This window comes from Felis catus, chromosome D2, assembly GCF_018350175.1.
Source record: "Felis catus isolate Fca126 chromosome D2, F.catus_Fca126_mat1.0, whole genome shotgun sequence".
In the NCBI taxonomy this organism is placed as follows: Eukaryota; Metazoa; Chordata; class Mammalia; order Carnivora; family Felidae; genus Felis; species Felis catus.
In genome coordinates, this window is record NC_058378.1 from 80,048,263 (window position 1) to 80,069,477 (window position 21,215).

Genomic DNA, 21,215 nt, shown 5'->3' on the forward strand with positions numbered 1-21,215 from the left:
TGCCTGAGCTGTAGTCATCAGTGACCCCACTGGGAGGGTGCTGGAGTGGTAAGCATCCAAACTCTCACCTCTTGCCAGAGTTCTCCGTGGGCTGAACATATTAAAAGCTAGAGACCTAGGGAGCCCTTTAAGGAAGTTTCTGCAGGTTACCCTCCTGGGACACCAGTTCTGTGGGAAAGGGTGGAGAGTGGATGGGGTAGGGAGGCACACGGGAGACATTCAGCACAAATAAGCAACTAAGGTTAGCCTTAGCTGAGTAGAAAGTAAAGTCCAAGCTAATGTGGTCAGGGCTGGAAAATGGTGTGGGACAGAGGCAGTGCTGTAAACAGATGCCCAGAGCAAGGCACCAAAAGGGATTCAGTCCTCCTTGGCTCCACCTGCCCTAGACCAATGTCACTTACTCCAGTTGTTACAGCCACATGCTCTCTGGAGCTCACTGAGAGCAGGACTTTGCCTTTTAGTTCTTTGATGTCCCTCCACAAAACTGAACACAGTGTGATTTCTTGGAAGTTAGGTCATTCTGCCCTAGAGTTCAAAGAGGGATCCTTCCTCCAAGGTCCTGCTCCACAAACCTGGGCAGGTATATAGAGCCAAGCCTAGCTCTGGAAACTCTTACAGAGCCCAGGAATCCTCAGCTCTGCCTTGGCAAGTAGGGTCAGGCGTTTCTGAGTTCATGAAGGGAACGTGACACCCAAGATCTGAGTGTAACCTCAAAATATGTTGCATTACCTTTGGACTCACAGATAAGATGCTCTTTACCCCCCCCCCCCAAAAAAAATTCATTTTCAAGAACACCTGAGAATGTCTGGCTTTTATCTCTTTTCTCTCTTATCAGAAAAAAAATGCAATAGTTACAAACAACATGATAATATTTTATGGTTTTTCCACTAGTAGTTATTTTTCAGCATAACATGACCTTGGAGCCCTGGACTGGAAAGCAGCTTGTGTTCAACCAAGACACAGAGCTGCTCTATTTGTATGCTTTTTACTTGTACAATCTAGAAACATGTAAAACAGACCATACTTGACAAAGGTTTTTGAGCCTCTAAAACTATTCATAGACTCAACCAATTATTCAGGAGCCATAAATCTGGGAGATATAGAGACAGACCCATCCAACACCTAAATTCATTTCATTAGTTCACTCAACAGAGTCCCTTGAGCGCCTACATGCCTGCTTCTGTAGAGGGTTTCACATCAAGCAAGAGCACAGGGGTCACTTCAGGAAGGAGAAATTCAGGAAGTGCTCTTTCAACAGGAGTGAACTGAAATCTCGCAACCTTGACCATCTAAAAGAGCTATAACTACACAAAAAGAGGAAAGAAGTCATTTTCTCCTATCGGCAACCCTCAATTATTTGGTACCCAGTAAAACAATTTATGGATTCTGCAGGCCTCTGACTTATCATTGCTTCCTTCAATGTCTAACTCATTATTACTTGTCATTAGTGTAGCCTACATATACTTGGCCTTGACTTGAGTAAAAAGGAAAACTCCGAGCTGACAGCCAAGGAGAAAGACTGGTAAAGACACTCAGAAAATAAGTGTTTGGTGATATTTACCCAGCAGGAGAAATTTTCCTTCCCTCCAGATTTCATTTACCCTAAAAAGATACCTTCCTACTAAAGACTTGGCAACTTTGCAGGGCGCGTCCTCCCAGCTGCTACAGCCCTGGGCTGGGTGGGGCAGACATTTGAATCTGAAATAAACCTGCTTAAGTCCAGAAGGGATCTGGCAGGAGCAAGGTAAGCAAAATGGTAACAAGAGGTGGGGAGGAGTAGCTGGTAAAAGTTCTGAACTTAGGTCTGAACTGGGAACAATAGGCAGAGATTCAGAAATGTTGCAGTTAAAATGTTGGTGCTAGTAGGAGGATCTGCCCGCCAGGAGTATTTATTTTCTCTCCCCAGCAGCTGAACTCCACTTAAGAAGTCTAGATGCAACCAAAAAAAAAAAAAAAGAAAAAAAAATCTAGCTGCAGCTCCTGTCCTTCCACACCTGGCACATGACACCCTTCCTGGCTACAAAGGCCACAGTGGTCACCCACCTGCTGTCACTGTTTCACCTGCTAGCTCTATCTATGTCTTATCATCCCATGGAGGCTATAAGTTCTTGAAGGTTGAACCTGTCTCGCGGGATTTTTACAGCCTCCCAGAAACCATCTTCGTGGTGCCTTAGTAGGACTACACTGTTTTCCGGTGGACAGGAATTAGTGACAGAGCAAGTGGCCATTACGGGAGTATGATCCTGAGATTCCAAAAGCCCCGGTGGCCCAAAGCCCTCCTCACTCTCAGACTAGGAACAGCAGTGCAGATGACAGCCCTGGAAGCTGGGGTTGAAAAAAAGAGGACACTTCAAACCATTATTGTCCATTATCTAAGTGCTGGAGGAATGTCATTGGGTGCAGTAAGTTTATACTGTTGAGTGCTGGAGAGGAGGAGGTAGACCAGCCCTTAGCATGGGCCATGAGGACCATCTCATGGGGACAGAACTGGATCCAGGAAGGGAGCCTCGAGGACTCTGGGATCTGGTGACTATAGCTGGAGTGTACCGTGTGCCTGGAAGTCTGAGTAGAAAAAGAATGGAAAATACCAGAAGGGGGATAGAGGCCAACCAGCCACTTGGGCTTACCCAGCTAGAGGAGAAGTCTATTTAAATCAGCTCGATCGCAAGTGTTTAAAAAGAGACTCGTCTCGTGGAGGTGAAAAGTCAGCTAATCCTCAATGTTGAAGCATAATAAATGTAGTATTTTGAAATTATGAATTAGAGATATAAATGCATAGTAGATTTTAGAGGTGAAGAGCTTTAAACATGTAATCTAATACTTTTAAAGACAAATCCGGGGCACCTGGGTGGCACAGTCGGTTAAGCGTCCGACTTCAGCCAGGTCACCATCTCGCGGTCCGTGAGTTCAAGCCCCGCGTCAGGCTCTGGGCTGATGGCTCAGAGCCTGGAGCCTGTTTCTGATTCTGTGTCTCCCTCTCTCTCTGCCCCTCCCCCATTCATGCTCTGTCTCTCTCTGTCCCAAAAAATAAATAAATGTTGAAAAAAAAGACAAATCCAAGACTCCAAGGTAAAGGCCCCAGCCAATGTTACAACAAATAGGTAATGGATGAGCCAAGAAGCCAGGTTTCCCACCCTATCAAGTTCCACACTTGAGACAATCAGAAGAAGGAATTTCAAGTAAAGTTCAAGGTTAAAGTCAATTTTTTTTTTTTTTTTTTTTACAAAAAATCCAAGTAGTGAGTTTGCAGCCACTTATGCTGGAAATTATTTGCATTGCTCATGACTTAAAAAAATAAGAGAAATCTCAAGTGCTAGTTAAATATTTACATCCTTATCTATCCAGATACTAATAAGCTCAGTGTATTTTGCAATGATTTTTGTATTGATTCCATGAAGGCTAACTCTGAGTGCCAAAACTTGGATAACTTTTATTTGAAGTCAGAGCATCTAGAAGTCAATCCTGACTCCACTCCTTGCCTGGGTAACCTGAGATCCCACTGCTCACTTATCCGTCTTGTAAAATGGGTTATCCTGAAGACCTCTAATAAATGTGACACTAAAAGATCTACCTACTTCTAACCTACCCAGTGGCTCAAACCACGGGGGCATTAATATTTTTATTTACAATAATGAGTAAAGGTTCTTTCACAAAACTTCACCATCATCACCTGGCTTTGAATCTTCCCTCTTCTGCAGATTACTATTGAAATCCAAGTAAATCATGTCTTGTACTTAGAAAGCTAGAGAAGTGCCAATTAAAAAGGCAACTGTTTTGGGGTGCCTGGGTGGCTTCCGACTTCGGCCTCAGGTCATGATCTCCTGTCTCACGAGGTCAAGCCCCCCCCCCCCCCCCCCGCCCCCGCCGTCAGGCTCTGTGCTGACAGCTCAGAGCCTGCTTCGGATTCTGTGTGTGTCTCTCTCTCTGCCCCAACCCCACTCATACTCTGTTTCTCTCTTTCAGAAATAAATCAAACATTTTTTTTTTTTAAAGGCAACTGTTTTACTACTGGGATCTGCTGGAGTAAATTTTATTTAGAACAGGCAACTTTTTTTTTAAATTTTTTAACGTTTATTTATTATTGAGAGACAGAGAAAGACAGAGCATGAGCATGAGAGGGGCAGAGAGAGAGGGAGACACAGAATCCGAAACAGGCTCCAGGCTCTGAGCTGTCAGCACAGAACCGGATGCGAGGCCCGAACTCACAAACTGTGAGATCATGACCTGAGCCGAAGTTGGATGCTTAACCGACTGAGCCACCCAGGCGCCCGAAAAGGCAACTTTTTAACAGTTGAAGTGGTGCTCAGATAGCTCAGAAATTGTTCGCACTCTGGCCCTACTCATGACCACCCTAGAGTTTTCTCATCTGCCCTTGGAGGTCAGGAAGCAAAGCACAGTTGGGCTGGATTATGTTAGGAACTTCATTCTGAGCTGGCCTTCTTCTGGTCCTTGAACAAGCGTTGGTAACACCTTCCCACGTATGTTAGTTTTCTAAAGGAAACTTGTCACAAATCCAGAGAGGTAGCCCAGTGCCCTGCTGGGCAGATTGTGGAAAAAAAAACAGTTCCAATTTTCTTCCTAATTTCCAAAGAGTGAGATATTTGAAGGAACTTTGGAAGTCATCCAATTGTATAAAGCATGTAGCTCTTTATTTCTTTTTTCTTTTTCTTTCTTTCTTTCTTTTTTGAGAACTCTATAGAACTACTTTCCTCTCCGACACTTTCACTCCCAAGCAACTTCTTTTTGTTTTGCAAATAGTTAATACTTTGCCTCATTTACAAGTCAAAGCAAATTTAAAAGTACACCCCAAGAACTCTTCCTCCTGCCCCAAAGCCATCCAGTCAGCATCCCCTACCAAGGGCAACCCTTTGTATTAGCTTCTGGTTTCTCGACTCTTCGTACAAATAGAAGCAAACACAAATGCATGCCATTATTTTCTCCACTTTCTAACACCCCTGAGAGCAGGTTCTATGTGCCCCAGAGCTCCCTCTGTGTCAATAGGGAGAGAGGGCCCTCATTCTTTTGTTTACAGCTGCTTAATAGCCCCATTGCAGGACACTTGGATTATTTCCAATCATTTGCTATTGCAAAGTGTGTCACAATAGATAACCTCATCTGTGACATTTCATAAAAGTGTAGCTGTAGGATAAAGTCCTACAAGCAGGATTGCCAGGTCACAGGACTGACCTGCACTTCCAATTTCAAGGCTAAGACGCTAAATCCACGTCTCCGAGGAGAGCAAAGCAGCCTGGCGTGGTCCACGGAACGGTGCCGTCTCTGAAAGGGGTAGCGAACAAATTGAAGGCAGTCGGAAAACTTAGAGCAATTTCCCACTGCGACATTCAACTGTGTGGCCATTTTTCTAAGTAGTTGATTTTTATTGAGCTGATACATCTGTGATGACCTGAAAGGGGAAAAAAAAAAAATTGCTTCTATTGCTTCACAAAAGTTATGAACAACTTCTTTTTTAGTGTGGTGTTGCCTCAGACTCGTTATCCAAATTTCTGAAAAGGCTGTGGAAAAAGAGAACCACCCCAAACACCGGAGAATACGACCATATGAGACCCACCAAAAGGTGAAAAGGTAGTTCGATCATTTAATGGCAATTGATTGGGTGCAACATATTCCAGTGTGAGAGGTAAAAGATCCCCAAGATATGTGGATGAATTGGCAGAGAAAGAGAGCGAGAGACAGAGAGAAAGAAACGGGCAGGCTCTCCCAGACGGAAGAAGCAATGACTCCAGACAAAATGTAGCAGGTGCTAAGGGATTAAGGTGAGGCCTTGCCTGCTAGAGGAGCTGGCCGCCCAGGCAGAGAAAAGCAATGTGTCAGGATTTAGTCTGGGAGGAAGTGTAAGACGTGATAAGGATGTGCAGGAAGAAAATGTTAGAAATTCTATTTATATTTAATTTTTAAATTTTTTTAATGTTTATTTATTTTAAATTTTTAAAAATCTTCATAATTTATTTTTGAGAGAGAGTATGAGCAGGGGAGGGGCAGAGAGAGAGGGAGACACAGAATCTGAAGCAGGTTCCGGGCTCCGAGCTGTCAGCACAGAGCCCGATGCAGGGCTCGAACCCACGAACCGTGAGATCATGACCCGAGCCGAAGTCGGACGCTTAACTGACTGAGCCACCCAGGCGCCATATATATATATATATATATATATTTTTTTTTTAAGCTTTTATTTATTTTGAGAGAGAGAGAGAGACCAAGAGCACAAGCAGTGGAGAGGCAGAGAGAGAGAGAGAACCCCAGGCAGGCTCTGCACTGTCAGCATGGAGCCCTAAGTAGAAGTTGAACTCACAAACCATGAGATCATGATCTGAGTCGAAATCAAGAGTCCGAAGCTTAACCGACTGAGCCACCCAGGGGTCCCCGGAACCCCAGCAGGCTCCGGGCCCTGAGCTGTCATCACAGAGCCCAACTCGGGGCTCGAACCCACGAACCGTGAGATCATGACCTGAGCCGAAGGCGGATGCTTAGCCAACGGAGCCACCCAGGCAACCCAAAGCTAGCAAGTTTGTAAGGGCAAAAAAACCCAATCACGATTCATCTCAGGAAAACAAGTAACTCTGATCCTTTGAACATATCTCGCAAATAACATTAGCTTCTATGTTAATAATGTCTGCCACACCCTGGGAGTTATAAATGCCTGGCAAGACCTTTGTAAAACACAAACCAGATCTGTATAGAACAAGCATGGCAGAAGTGACATCAATAGCCTATTTATTTCCAGCCCGAATTCCAAATGACATCCGTGCTAAGGAGAGTGTTGCTTCATACAGAAACGGCTGACAAGAAAGCCGTGGCATTTTCTACACTTTGTTGCACCAGGTGCGCACCTGTCTGTGACTTTCACTCACCCGAGCTCCTCTCCCAGGCCCAGCCAGGGTCTTCCTGTTGCATTTTCAGATGCTAGGATAGCACTTGGCACACAGCTGGTGCTCAGTAATTGCGCAAAGGAAGGGAGGGAGGAGTCTTTGGAGTATATTTTAATGTCAAAAAAAGAGGGGGAGGAGGAGGGTATGTGTTTTGAATATACAAAGAATTCTTAAAATTCAACAACAAAAGACAACCCGATTAAAAAGTGAGCGCAAGGTTTACATGCACATTTCTCCAAAGACCTACTAATGGCCAACAGGCACATGAAAAGATGTTTAATATCATTAGTGATTAGGGAAATACTAATCAAAACTACAATGAGATACATTTTACACCGACTAATTGGTTTTAATTTGAAAACAGTAATAACAGGGGCTCCTGGGTGGCTCAGTCGGTTAAGGGTTCGATTTCGGCTCAGGTCAGAATCTCACGGTTTGTGGGTTGGAGCCCAGCGTCGGGCTCTGTGCTGACAGTTCAGAGTTTAGAGCCTGCTTGGGATTCTGTGTCTCCCTCTCTCTCTGCCCCTCCCTCACTCATGCTCTGTCTCTCTCTGTCTCTGTCTCTCTCTCAAAAATAAATAAACATTAGGGGCGCCTGGGTGGCACAGTCGGTTAAGCGTCCGACTTCAGCCAGGTCACGATCTCGAGGTCCGTGAGTTCGAGCCCTGCGTTGGGCTCTGGGCTGATGGCTCGGAGCCTGGAGCCTGCTTCCGATTCTGTGTCTCCCTCTCTCTCTGCCCCTCCCCCGTTCATGCTCTGTCTCTCTCTGTCCCAAAAATAAATAAACGTTGAAAAAAAAAATTAAAATAAATAAATAAATAAACATTAAAAATTAAAAAAAACAGTAATAATAAAAATTGTTGGTAAGGATGTGGAAAAATCGGAGCCCTCATTGTTGCTGGTGGGAAATGTACAAGGGTGCAGAATACTCTAGGATTCCTTAACAACTTAAACGTGGAATTACCACGTGAGCCAGTAATCCCACCCCTACTTACATACTGAAGAGAACTGAAGACAGGCGTGCAAACAAAAACTCTTACGCGAATGTGTACGGCAGCATTATTCACAATCGCAAAAGTGTGGAAAGAACCCGGATGTCCATCGACTGAGGCGTGGATAACCAAAATGTGGGCTCTCCCTACGGTGGGTATTAATCAGCCATGAGAAGCAGTGAAGTACTAACACCTGCTAAAACATGGGTGAACACAATGAAAACGTTACATGAGAAAGAAGCTAAGCAAGAAAGGCCGTGTTTTATATGATCCCATTTATAGGAAATATCCAGGGAAGACAAATGTGCAGAGGAAGCCGACTAGTGGCTGTTAATGTACAGGCTGTAATGTACAGGCAGTGGGGATGGATGGTAACTACTTAATGGGTGCAGGGTCTCTGCGTGAGAGGATGAAAACGTTCTGGAAGCAGATAGAGGAGATGGTTCCTTAATATTGTGGCTATACCTCTTGCCACTAAATCAAATGCTTTAATGGTAAATTCGGCGTAATGTATATTTTCCCGATTAAAAAAAGGCTGAGGGGCATCTGGCTGGCTCAGTCGGTGGACCGTGCAACTCTTGATCTCAGGGTTGTGAGTTCAAGCCCCCACGTTGGGTGTAGAGATTACTTAAAAATCAAATCTTTTGGGGCGCCTGGATGGCTCAATTTGTTAAGCTTCCGACTTCGGCTCAGGTCAGGATCTCAGGGTTCATGGGTTTGAGCCCTGCATCAGGCTCTGTGCTGACAGCTCAGAGCCTGGAGCCTGCTTTGGATTCTGTCTCCCTCTCTCTGCCCCTCCCCTGCTCACCCTCTGTCTTTCTCTGTCTCTAAAATAAATAAACATTAAATTAAAAAAAAATAAAAAATAAAATCTTTTAATAAATAAATAAGCTTAAAGATTTAAAACGTTTTGAAAGATTTAGAAGTGTGACTCAAGAATAAGGTATTTGTTTTTAATTTTTCTTTTTTTTTTTTTTACATTTTATTTATTTTTGAGAAACAGAGTGAGACAAAGTGTGAGCGGGGGAGGGGCAGAGAGAGAAGGAGACAGAATCTGAAGCAGGCTCCAGGCTCTGAGCAAGCAGTCAGAACAGAGCCTGATGCGGGGCCCGAACCCACAAACTGTGAGATCATGACCTGAGCCGAAGTCGGACGCTCAACCGACTGAGCCACCCAGGCGCCCCTAAGGTATTTTTATTAAGACACCTTGTGAATTTATCAGACAAGACGCGGTATTTTTGTGGTATCTCTTGAATAACTGCTATGGGCTCTATTCACCAATATTACTGAACTATATGGAAAGAAGTTCATTTTACACTAGAGATGTGCTTGAACTTTGTTTTGATGTCTTTAAAAAGATTCCATCAGAATCTTGCTTAGATGTGAGTGGGGATTTTTAGGCTCCAAGAGGAGTTGGTTAGTTTCCTTCTATGGTACTTAGTACTGTACTCTTTTTTTTTTTTTAATTTTTTTTTTAAATTTTTTAACGTTTATTTATTTTTGAGACAGAGAGAGACAGAGCTTGAATGGGGGAGGGTCAGAGAGAGAGTGGGAGACACAGAATCTGAAACAGGCTCCGGGCTTCGAGCTGTCAGCACATAGCCCGACGCGGGGCTTGAACCCACGGACTGCGAGATCATGACCCAAGCCGAAGTCGGACACTTAACCAACTGAGCCACCCAGGCGCCCCTTTTTTTTAATTTTTAAGTTTATTTATTTTGAAAGAGAGAGAGCACAAGCCGAGGAGGGGCAGAGGGAGAAAGAGAGGGAGAGAAAATTCGAAGCAGTCTCTGCATTGTCAGTGCGGAGCCTGATGCAGGGCTTGAACTCATGAACTGTAGGATCGTGACCTGGGCTGAAGTCAGACAGACGCTTAACCAAGGCGCCCAAGTGCCCCATTCATAGGAACTAAGTATTCTGAATCCCTAAGAACTTAGAGTGACTTAGAGCCACAAATGATGATGTACCAAAAAGAGCCCCCTGTGCCACCCCAGAACCCCTTAGAAAAAAAATGTATTTGTGAAAGAAAAGACCTTTTAAAAAGGGAAGAAACTAGCCTTTTGATGGTTACTTTGAAACCTTCCTGCACATTGGTGGTAATTTGGGACCTCATGAGTGTGGCGCTCTCAAAGTGCAGCCTAACTGTCCCCCAGACCCGGCCCCTTTTGCCTTAGGATCTGCAGGTTATTTACAAGTAAAGACAGGGTGCCTGGGTGGCTCAGTCAGTTGAGCATCTGACTTCAGCTCAGGTCATGATCTCTCGGTTCATGAGTTTGAGCCCCGAGTCCGGCTCTGTGCTGACAGCTCAGAGCCTGGAACCTGCTTCGGATGTTTTCTCTCCCTCTCTCTCTGCCCCTCCCCCAACCACACTCTGTCTGTCTCTCTCTCTCTCTCTCTCTCTCTCTCTCTCTCTCTCTGTCTCTGTCTCTCAAAAATGAATGAATGTTTAAAAAAAAATTTTTTTTAAGAAAATAAAAGCAAAGAGAACAACAGCTCCTTTTGTACATGTATTAACTACACATGAAAGAAAATGACTCACAAGAAGGGAATCGATTTTGTAAAATAAATAATTTTACAAGATTGTCCACTCAGCTCTTTTGTGTGGACTGTCTACTGTCCTCTCCCGCCCCCTGTGTTCTTGGCCAGAGTAAATCTCGCAAAGGATGAGCACTGTGTAATCAGCAGCTGCCCGGGAGAGCATTTATTGGGGCGCCTGGCTGGCCCAGAGGAGCATGCTGACTCTTGATCTCAAGGTCATGAGTTCCAGCCCCACATGGGGTGTAGAAGTTACTTAAATAAATAAAACTTAAAAAAAAAAAAAAAAGAGCGCTTATTGAAAATGCAGTCCCCAGGGTGCCCGGCTGGCTCAGTTATTAGAGCCTGTGACTCCTGATCTCAGGGTTTTAAATTTGAGCCCCACATGGGGTGTAGAGATTACTTAAAAACAAAATCTTTAAGGGGCGCCTGGGTGGCTCAGTCGGTTCAGGGTCTGACTTCGGCTCAGGTCATGATCTCACAGTTTGTGAGTTCGAGCCCCGCATTGGGCTCTGTGCGGACAGCTTAGAGCCTGGAGCCTGCTTCAAATTCTATGTCTCCCCCTTTCTCTGCTCCTCCCCCGCTCATGTTGTGTCTCTCTCTCCTTCAAGAATAAACAAAAACGTTAAAAAAAAATCCCAAGGTTGGGCCTTGGTCCAACCCCTCGGTTACCTACATAAGCCAATCTCTACACTGGCAAGAAGAACCTTAACAATTACTAAGAGCGTATATGTGCCTCTTGGAGGCTTAGACATTTGAGGAAACTCGCCTCAGATTGCATAGCTGGTAAGTGGTAGAGGGAAAATAAAGGGTCCTCTTTATTTTTTTTTTAATGTTTATTTTTGAGAGAGAAACAGAGAGAGAGAGAAACAGAGAGTGAGCAGAGGAGGGGCAGAGAGAGAGGGAGACACAGAATCGGAAGCAGTCTCTAGGCTCTGAGCTGTCAACACAAGAGCCAGAGGCAAGGCTCAAACTCACGAGCCATGAGATCGTGACCCGAGCCAGTCTGTCGCTTAACAGACTGAGCCACCCAGGTGCCCCGTGGGTTGTCTTCTTTCTGTCTCCACAAACCACCATGATCACAGAAAAGATAGGAATACACAGACTATAACCTACCCTGTGTCTGGGAACTCATTTGACTTAAATTTCCACCATCCAAAACAGTTGGCACAGAATGGGTGCTCAGTACAAGTCTGGCAGGAAGGAAGGAGGAGGGGGAGGGAGGACGGAGGAGCAATGGCATACCCTTTCTTTCCAACACTGATACTTAGCTATAACTACTGCTTCAGGGTCCTCTGTCCCTCTCTCTCTGCCCCTCCCCTGCACTCTCTTTCTCTCTCTCTCTCTCTCAAAAATAAACTTTTTTTAAATGCCCAAGCAGCGCTCAGATCATTAAAAAAAAATTACCAAATATTTTATATGACTGGTGGCCTCATGTACAATTTAAATCATCCTGGAGTCATCAGGCCCAGCTTTCAGGCTCTGCTCTTCTCTTACTGTGAGACCTTAGGCGAGTCTCATAACCTCGCCGAGTCTCAGTCTCTTCGGTAACACGGACAACCTGGGGCAAGTCCCCTCCTCTCTAAGACTCAGTTTGTCTTACCAGTGGGCAGATGTGACAGGGCATTCACCGAAACAGATCGCCAATGGCCAACAGGCATATGGAGAGGCAGTCAACATCATTACCCGTCAGGAAATGAAATTTAAAACCAGAGTGCGATGCCTACTACATAGCTTCCAGGACCATCAGATGGAAAAGGTGGTCAGTACTATATGTTGGGAGGATGTGGAACACCTGGAACTCTCCTCCCTTGCGGGTGGGAATGGAAATTGCCCCCACACGCTGGAAGACTGGTTGGCTGTATCCAAAGCTAGGCATCTGCGCACCCAGTAACCCCACTGCTGGATACATTATCAACGGAAATAGGAAGATATGTTTACCAAAAGATGTGTGTAAGACAGTTCAGTCAAAATAATGAAGGAGTATTTGATCCCCCACCACCAGTAGAATGGATAAATGAGTTGTGTCTACAGTGCTATGCTAACAGTAATAGGAATGAATAATCTACAACTATATGCCACACAACATGGATGAAACTCATAAATAATGTTGAGCAAAGACAGCCAGGCACAAAGAGTATATATACTGCAGGATTCCTTTTCCATAATTAAAAGAAAAAGAAAACGAGGCACGAGTAATCTGTGCTTTCGGATGTCCGTGGGGGAGGCAATCACTGGAAGGGGACACAAGGGGGCTCTGAGATGCTCATCCTGTTCTGTTTCTTGATCTGGATGCTGATTATAAAGGTATATTTTTTTTTCAAGATTTTATTTTTAAGCAATCTCTACACCTGAAGTGGGGCTTGAACCTGCAACCCCGAGATGAATAGTCACACGCTCCACTGACTGAGCCAGCCACGTGCCCCTAGGAAGGTGTATTCTGTTTGTGAAAAGGCACCAAGCTGTACGCGTCGGGTATTTTCAGTTTTCTGTATGTTTATTATGCTGCAGTAAAAATTTTGTAAATGAGGTGGTCGGGCTAGGTACAGCGTGCTTACTGTCCTTCCCGGCGTCAAGCTGGGAGTAACAACTACCTTCAGTGTGCCAGGAACTAAGTGTTTTCCATACAAATTGCTCATCTGAGCTAGGCACCACGGTGAGGAAACTGAGGCCCAAGACACAGGGAACTTGCCAAGTTCATATATGGACTCGGGGGTGGAAGTGGCTTCGAACCCAGCCACTCAGAGGTCACAGGTCTCACCTGTGGTCCTTGATAACCACAGCCCCAGAGAACCAGGGAGGGTTAGGTATGGGGAAGCCTGGCTTTCTCCAGCTGCCATTCCCCTCCCACTTCCTGCAGGGACCGAGTCCTCCTGTCTCCAAGGCTCCCTCTCCCTTTGTCTCCACAACTGGGCTCCCGGGGGATTTTCTTCCAACTAGAAGCAAGAAGGGACATTTCCTATTTCTCTTTCCCTGAATCGGGTCTTCCCACTTCATTCACGCTTAAATGCTTCCCTTCAGTTGACCTTAAGGGGGAATTATGTTGTTGTTTTTAAGTTTTTAATGCTTATTTTATTTTTGAGAGACAGAGTAGAGTGTGAGCAGGGGAGGGACAGAGAGAGGGAGACACAGAATCCGAAGCAGGCTCCAGGCTCTGAGCTGTCAGCATAGAGCCGGACATGGGGCTCAAACCTGAGATCACAACCTGAGCCGAAATCAAGAGTTGGACGCGTAACCGACTGAGCCACCCAGGCACCCTGAGGGGGAATTATGTTTTTAAGTGTACTTATTAGCATTTATTGAAGAATATCTTGTTGGCCTATTGATAATTTTTAAAACTAGTTCAGGGACACCTGGGTGGCTCAGTCGATTAAGCGTTTGACTTCCAATCAGGTCATGATCCTGCGGTTTGTGAGTTCGAGCCCCGCGTTGGGCTCTGTGCTGACAGCTCTGAGCCTGGAGCCTGCTTCGGATTCTGTGTCTCCTTCTCTCTCTCTGCTCCTCCCCCACTTGTACTCTGTCTCTCTCTGTCTATCAAAAATAAATAAATGTAAAAATTTTTTTTAAAAACTAGTTCTATAGGTGCTTAGCAGTTATTTCTAAAAAGACAAATACACTAAATTGATCCGTGCCCATAAAACGGATGGGGATTTCTCAACGTATGAGACGCTCTCCACTCACTCCCCTTTTTCTTGGCTGTGGGGTTTCAAGTGGGGATCTGAAATTGTCATTTTTTTTTTTTTTGAAATGGTCATTTTTTAACATCAGAAATCTATGACCAATGGATGGCGCAACTCCAAAAAGTGACCTACCAGGCACTTTATAAGGTACTAAGAACTTGCAAAGTAAGTCTAGGAAGTTAATGTCCTAAAAATCTGGTACATAGGTGTTGATTTAATTTGTAGCCACTAACAAAATTCTGTAAGATGCTTCACTTTTGCTTTGAAAATGGCCCTGTTGGGGCGCCTGGGTGGCTCAGTCGGTTAAGCGGCTCAGGTCATGATCTCGCGGTCTGTGAGTTCGAGCCCCGAGTCGGGCTCTGTGCTGACAGCTCAGAGCCTGGAGCCTGTTTCAGATTCTGTGTCTCCCTCTCTCTGACCCTCCCCTGTTCATGCTCTGTCTCTCTCGTCTCAAAAATAAATAGATGTTAAAAAAAAAAATTAAAAAAAAAAAAAAAGAAAATGGCCCTGTGTGTTTGTATATACTGCCTGCCAGGGTAGCCACTCCGTGTATGTTTGGCATGGGTTTGGCAAAGTACCTAACCTGGCATGAAAAAGTAGTGTCAGGGTGGAGATACCCTCAATTTGTGAATATTCGCTGGCGAGGGGAGGGGACACACACATACAAACTCTGATAATTACAAAAATAGTTGAAAACTTTGCTAAGAGAAAACAAGAAACAGTTAAATGAGAAAGCATTACAAAAAGGATTTATTAGACAAACACATCCATGGATTTGGTTGGAAAGCCACGGGGCCTTTCAAAGCAGCACAAATCCAAAGTCACACACTTGGAGCATTACCCTGCTACAAGGTGTCCTACCAGGAAAGGTCAAGAATGACAGCACCTCAAGCTAGTCCGCAGATAAGCTTCCCGCCTCCCTCCCTGGTCCCTCTCTTCCGACTGGAGTCTTCTGGGATTCTGGTACCTGAGAGATGAAATGTTTCCACATCTTATGGAAATCCAGCTTCTCCTTACAGATCTTGCCTCTGTGTACTTGAATTGCCTGTTTGTGACACATGGGTGTTGCTTTTCAGAAGCCAAGGAGCAGTTATTGAGGGAGTGTTTATCAACGCGTAAAGCGAATAAAATGTTCTCTACCATAGTAACTGCATGTTTAATCTCATCTGGCATCAATTGTCTTTTAGAAACAATGCACCGTTTGGGGACACTCTTCTTTAAAATAGAAGGAAAAGAGTAATTAGTAAATAATACGCAATTAAATGATACACATTCTCAAATCTTGTGAGAGTCCTGTGAATACGGAGTCTTCATTGAATTTGGCATAAGGGAGGGGGGATATTTTCTATCATTTCTGATAACCATAGAACTAGATATTTCAAAATTATGATATCATGTGTTCATGAGACCAAACTGCATGCACTTTAGAAGCCCGTGATCATTAAATTTAATTTTTAAGGGCACAGGCTATCAAAAAATGGCAAGCAGGATGCTATCCACGTAGATAGCAGCAGGCCTCAAATAATCAAATCCAGGTAAGGAAGAAATAAACGTGACCTGGTTAGGCAGAGCTGGGTTTCTGAGATATGAGCTTCAAACACATTACATAGAAAACTAAAAGCAGCATTCCAAACAAGTCTGGCATGAGAATTTTACAGAGTAACTAATTTTTTAAGGGAGAAAAAAGTAGCAGTTGGAACTAAGGGCCATACATTAAGCTGTGGCAGTTGAATCCATTATGGGTACGATTTTGCTTCTGCTTTAGCCCAAGAAATACTTCCTTCACACCCTTGACAACCCTTCACATGTTCACCATGCCATCAGAGAGTCTGTTTGGAACAAGAATTGCTCTCGATGAAGCTCTAATAATGTTGAGTTTGTGCTTTTAAAAAATAGCCCAGCAGGCATTCACTTTCGAATGTCCCCTCTCTGTAAAGACAGCTTTCATACCATTCTTTTCTGATCTGATACTCTAATATAAACTTTTGCCTGCTGCTCAAAAAAAAAAAAAAAAAAAAAAAGTCCAATTCATGACAGTCATGTGTGCTGGAGGAGCTCCGCTCTCCCAGCTGTTGGTTCACTATTTGCGGGCCTAGGAATTGCCCGGACCGACGTAAGAGCCAGGACTGAAATTTTAAGAATATCAAAGACTGGAAATCAAAACAGGCAGCTTGAGGCATAGGCTTCGAACCACTGGTCCCTTCCTTATCATTTTTACGCGTTTGAGGCCATTGCCTGGTTCGGGAAACTGCTCAGAAAAGTGCAGCGCGGCGGACTGTGTCTGCGTTAGCAGGTAAGCCCGGCCACAAAGCCATTACGTTTCCTAGCAGAGACTTCTAGGGCTTCTCAGAAAAGTAAGAGACCTAGTCTCTCAGGAGAGTCCGTTTGGAACAAGAATTGTGCTCAAGTCCCAATCTGAAATGAAAATCTAAAAACGTAGAAATTTGTGCATCTGAAAAATAGTCCATTTCACCGCGGCAGTGTGTGCTCGTGGACCCAGCTCGTTCAATATTTGGGAGGAAGCCTTGGTTTGGGGCCAATAATCAAGTACAGAAAGGGAGACCATCCGCTCCGAAAAGGGCAAGCTGCTTACCACGTGTGTGAGCTAAAATGTTCGAAGATTCCATCCTAATTGTGAGCGACCCGTGGGCAGGAAGTCTCGGGTCCCCGGCATCTGCAACCCCGCAGTGCAGCAGTGTTAGCCCAGCTCGGGACACCCAGACCCTCAAAAGGAGCCCTTGAACCGAATGGAGCCTGACCCAAAGCGAAGAGCCAAGTTCAGAAACGCGAAGCTCTGAGGACAGCCTTCATCTCGGGGCACTTTTAAAGACGGCAGATCCTTGATCCCCTTTGCGGATCTCGTGGATTCAGGGGGTCGGCGCGGCGGCAAGGGGCGCTGCGGGAGTCGGCAGGCGGCCTCTCCCTGCCCTCCGGTGGCGCCTCCCCACAGCTGGAAAGGAAGCGGCGCGCAGACACCCGCTCACCACGAGGGGGCGGGCCGTGCACGTCGGCGCCCCTCGGTGGAACCGGGACCACACGACGACGCCAGTCATTTGTGAGTCCCGACGAAGTGGACCCCGAGAAGCTCCAGGTTCATAGGTGCGGGGTGTAGAAAGGGGTCAGGTAGGAGGGTCCGAGGAAGGACGCAAAGGGGCCCCCGGCGGCGGCGGCCGTCGGCGGGAAGGAGGTGGCGGCTGGGAAGAGGACGTTGGCCGCCGAGTAGGAGGGGAAAGTCTGGAAGGGCAGCGCGCCCGGCCCGGGGGCGCCGGGGCTGCCTCCCGAGCCGCCGCCGCCCGCCGCGGCTGCCGTTCCGGGCGCCCCGGGCTGGGGCGCGCCGCTCCCCGCCTGCGCCGCACCGTCGGCGCCCGGGTTCTGCTTCTTCCACTTGGTCCTGCGGTTCTGGAACCAGATTTTGACCTGCGTCTCGGTGAGGCTGAGCGACAGCGCGAGGTTCAGGCGCTCGCACACGGACAGGTAGCGCGTGGCCCGGAACTTGTTCTCCAAAGCCACCAGCTGCTCGTAGGTGAAGGCGGTGCGCGCGCGCCTGGGCTTGGCGCAGCGGGGCTCCGTGCGCCGGCGCCGGGGCCGCGGGGAGTCGGGCGAGCCCGGGGAGCCCGCCAGCCCGCCGGGGGCCCGCTCCCCCGCCGCCAACGCCGCCGCCCGGGACTCGGGGGAACGCGCCGGGTCCGCTTCCAGGCGCGCGGCCCGCTCCCTCCGCCGCCGCCGCCCAGCGTCCTCGGCCTCCTCCTCCTCCTCCTCGGCCTCCTCGGCCTCCGAGCCCTCCAAGGGGGACGCCGCGCCCGCGCCGCGGTCCGCAGCATCTAGTGGAAAAGGGGCGGGTGACCAGAAGCCCCGCACGACCCAGCCCCTCCGGGTCCCCAGACCTCCTCCTCCTGTTCTTTTTCAGAGCCCCCAGGTCGGCCCCTCTCCGGCATCGCGCTCCCCCCTCCCCCACCCCCGCGACCACACATCCTCGCAAGCCAGGATTTGGGGTTTAGGGGTGCGGTATCCTCTTGCCCTTTACTCAGCTGCCGCCTAGCTGACTTCCAAGAAGTGTGTTTTGAATGAATGAGTGACACCTTGCATTAAGAAAAAATAATGACCATACTGGACAATATTGGGAGGGCAGGATCACTGTACGTTGAGACATCGAAATGTCAAGTGCGTTTAGGGCTGTGTCTCTCTGGTCGCTAGAAGCCTATTTTGGTCTGGAACTCCTAGCAATTAAAAAAGAAGTTATTAAGCCCCCCCCCCCCCCGCCTTAAAGTGAAATTCCCTCTTTCCCATCTTCTCTCTCCTGCCGTGTTAATAGAGTTTCAGATTTGTGCGGGGCCGGATCGATAGATGTCATCTATTAAAGGTAAGTTTTAATCGAACAATATTAGGATCAGACAGGGAAAGGGGGTTTGAAGTCGGTACCTGCAAGCTGCGGCCAGGAGATATGCAGGCGCCAGTAATAGAATATCGATCATGGAGGTGGGGGGAGGGGAGAGCGGCCCCTCCGAGGGGCGATCCGAACAATTACCAGGCAGACTACCCTGGCCCAAGCGCAGCCGCCAGAGGCGCCCGGAGGCCCAGACAATCACTGCCAAACTTGGGGAGGAGAAGCGGGGGGCTGTGCCACATCCAGCGTCTCTCGGACCTGCGCCCGGACTCAGCGTCTCTCCAGGGAGCCTCGTGCCCACGCTTCACCCAGCACGGATCCTGCTGTCTTTTGTCCCACCTCCCGGACACAAACTCTCCCAGGCTTCTCATCAAGTGTCCACCAGAGTTAGGTCAAAATGTTTCGAGGAGAGAGGACCACGGCGGCCTCCCCTCGCCCCACTCCATCCCTGCTCCCACCCCAGTCAATGGTTGGGTCTGGGGAGAGAGAGCGCCTGGGGCAGCGGCATCTCTGCAGGTGTCTCTATGGTGGGAAGGGTGGTTGGAAGTGGGCACGCGGTGCTTAAACCTGACCTCGCACTCACGAAGACCCCTCCACATGATTTTACCTCTGTTTCCTCAATCATAAAATGGAGGCAGTATTCATGATGTTCTCTACCTCGTGGGTTCTGAAGTTTTCCATGACTTTTATCCCCGTCTCTAGGCTAGGCCCTGGCACGTAGCGGGCGCATTAAATGCCCGATAAATGAGTGAGCCTGGATAATAAGGTGGACGCCCGCTGTTTAGTTTCCACTGCCGAGCCAAAAAATAGAACTGTGGCGCTTAGTGACTTGGCCGGTGAGTAGGGACCAGCTTCGGTAGGCAAATCCCTGACCCAGGATGTTGGGGGCCTCTTTTCTGCTTCAATTCAGTTCCGACACAGAGGCAAGGCAACACTTTGTACCTCGTCCCGGGTGGCCTTCTCCCTTTGGCGAACGCTCCGCTAAGGGCCGCTCACTCTGTCCCTGGTTGCCCTCCCCCTCTCCCCCCCGCGCGCCTCCAACTCCCCCATGGCATCATCTGGGCTGAGGCTTCCCGGAACTGGGGACCGCTTCGCATCCTTACCAGGGGTCTCCCGCTGCCGAGCTGAGTCCCCCGGGCTGGCGTCCTTCCCCGCTTCGGCCTCTGCCAAACTTTTCTTGGCTTCCCGGGGAGCAGGACGCACGGCCGGGAGCGCAGCGCGGGTGAATTTCTGCGGGTCCAGGATGTCCAGGACAGAGAAGGAAATCTTGTGGTGGGCGGGAGCCGCCTTGGCCCCGCCGTCCTGCCATGCCAGCATGCCCGCCGCCCGCGGGCCCGAGGCCGGCGGCGCGGGGTCCGGGATGGCCGCGCTTGGGCTTGCCTTCGGCTGTGGCGGGGCCGCCGCTCTCCGGCCAGTAGGAGGGTCGCGGCGGCCAAGTGAAGCCGGGGAGGGGGGCGCGGGGGCGGGGCTGGGCGAGAGCCGCGGGGGCGCAGCGCCGGGATTGGCACTTGCTCGGCCCGGGCCCCCACCACGTGCGGGGCGCGCTCGCCGCAGCCCCACGACTGCCCCGCGCCGCGCGGGGGCCGCTGGCCTCGGCACGGGGGCGCCTGCGTGAGCCCGGCGCGCGCTCCCGCCCCTACACCGCCGCCGGCTCCGCGCGCCTCCGCCCGACCCACGGGGACTGCTGGCGTGCGCGAGCGAGGGATCGCGCGACGATTCCCTCCTGGGGGACACCCCCGCCCCCCCCCACACACACACTCACTTGCGCTTGCGTTTGTGACTTTTCCCCCGTGACTTTGAATTGGGGATGTAATTGAGGCCAGCACTGATTACTCGAAGGCAACGCTCAGCACATCTGCCGCGCCTGTGGATCACAGGGGTGACCTCAGACCTGGTCACCTCGGACTGAAAGGCTCTAACGTTCTCACGGGTTACGGTTCACAGTGCCCCAGGGCTTGCGCGATCTCGTTTGATTCTCTGAGCATCCCTGTGAGGTGGGAGTGGCCCGGCAAAACTATTATCCCCGTTTAAAGATGAGGACATTGAGGTTCAAAGATGAGGAGTTGCCCAGGGTTACTGTTGACTGGTGACAGCGTCCGGATTCGAACCTAGGTCTTCTTTTCCCGGACCTGTATCCTTTCCAGTATATCCTGCCATCTCAGAAATGGAGGGAGAAAGTTCTTCCCTTCTGCCCCCAGCCGGAGCCTAGCCCAGCAGGGTCAGGAGAGCTGGAGGGGTTTTGGAGAGAGGTCCAACCCCCCCACCCGCCCCCCGCCAGGGTGCCCCGCCGCTGTGGAAACCGTGTCAGGTTGCGGGTTCAAAGCCAGGGGAGGGAGATGCCCTGGTGAGGCCCGGTGAGCCAGGCGAGGGTGGCTGCCCCCCGCTTACTGAGACGCCAAGCATAACCCTGATGCCCTTCAGCCCTTCTTCACAGTTACAGATTCAATCATTTGCAACAGAAATTGGGTCTCTGGGACCCAGGTTGCATCTCTGACCCCCATCTCCTTCTAGCCCCAGGAGGAAAAAGGTTAAAAGATGCTTGTCTGGTTTGAATTTGAAGTCAGAGAACAGAGATAATTGAAAGGGCTCCCATCTGCCCCGCCAGGTCCCATGGAATGATGCACATCAGTCCTTGGGGGAAACTTCCCCCAGCCAGGTCCATCTTAACATTCCTTTTTCCTCTCATCGCTTGGGGAGCGGTCTATGAGCAGTAAGTATTTATCCCAGCGGCAAATTCTGA

General features: G+C 48.6%; 1 protein-coding gene across 1 annotated transcript; it reads right to left on the reverse strand.

Moving 5' to 3' along the window:
* Positions 1-14,813: 14,813 nt before the first annotated feature.
* Positions 14,814-19,894, reverse strand: NKX1-2 (NK1 homeobox 2). Its single transcript, XM_023241059.2, has 2 exons — positions 19,579-19,894; positions 14,814-17,912 (listed from the first exon to the last, which is right to left on the reverse strand). The coding sequence occupies exons 1-2, from the start codon at positions 19,790-19,792 to the stop codon at positions 17,185-17,187; spliced, it is 942 nt and encodes a 313-aa protein (XP_023096827.2). The 5' UTR covers positions 19,793-19,894; the 3' UTR covers positions 14,814-17,184.
* Between the last annotated feature and the right edge of the window lie 1,321 nt (positions 19,895-21,215).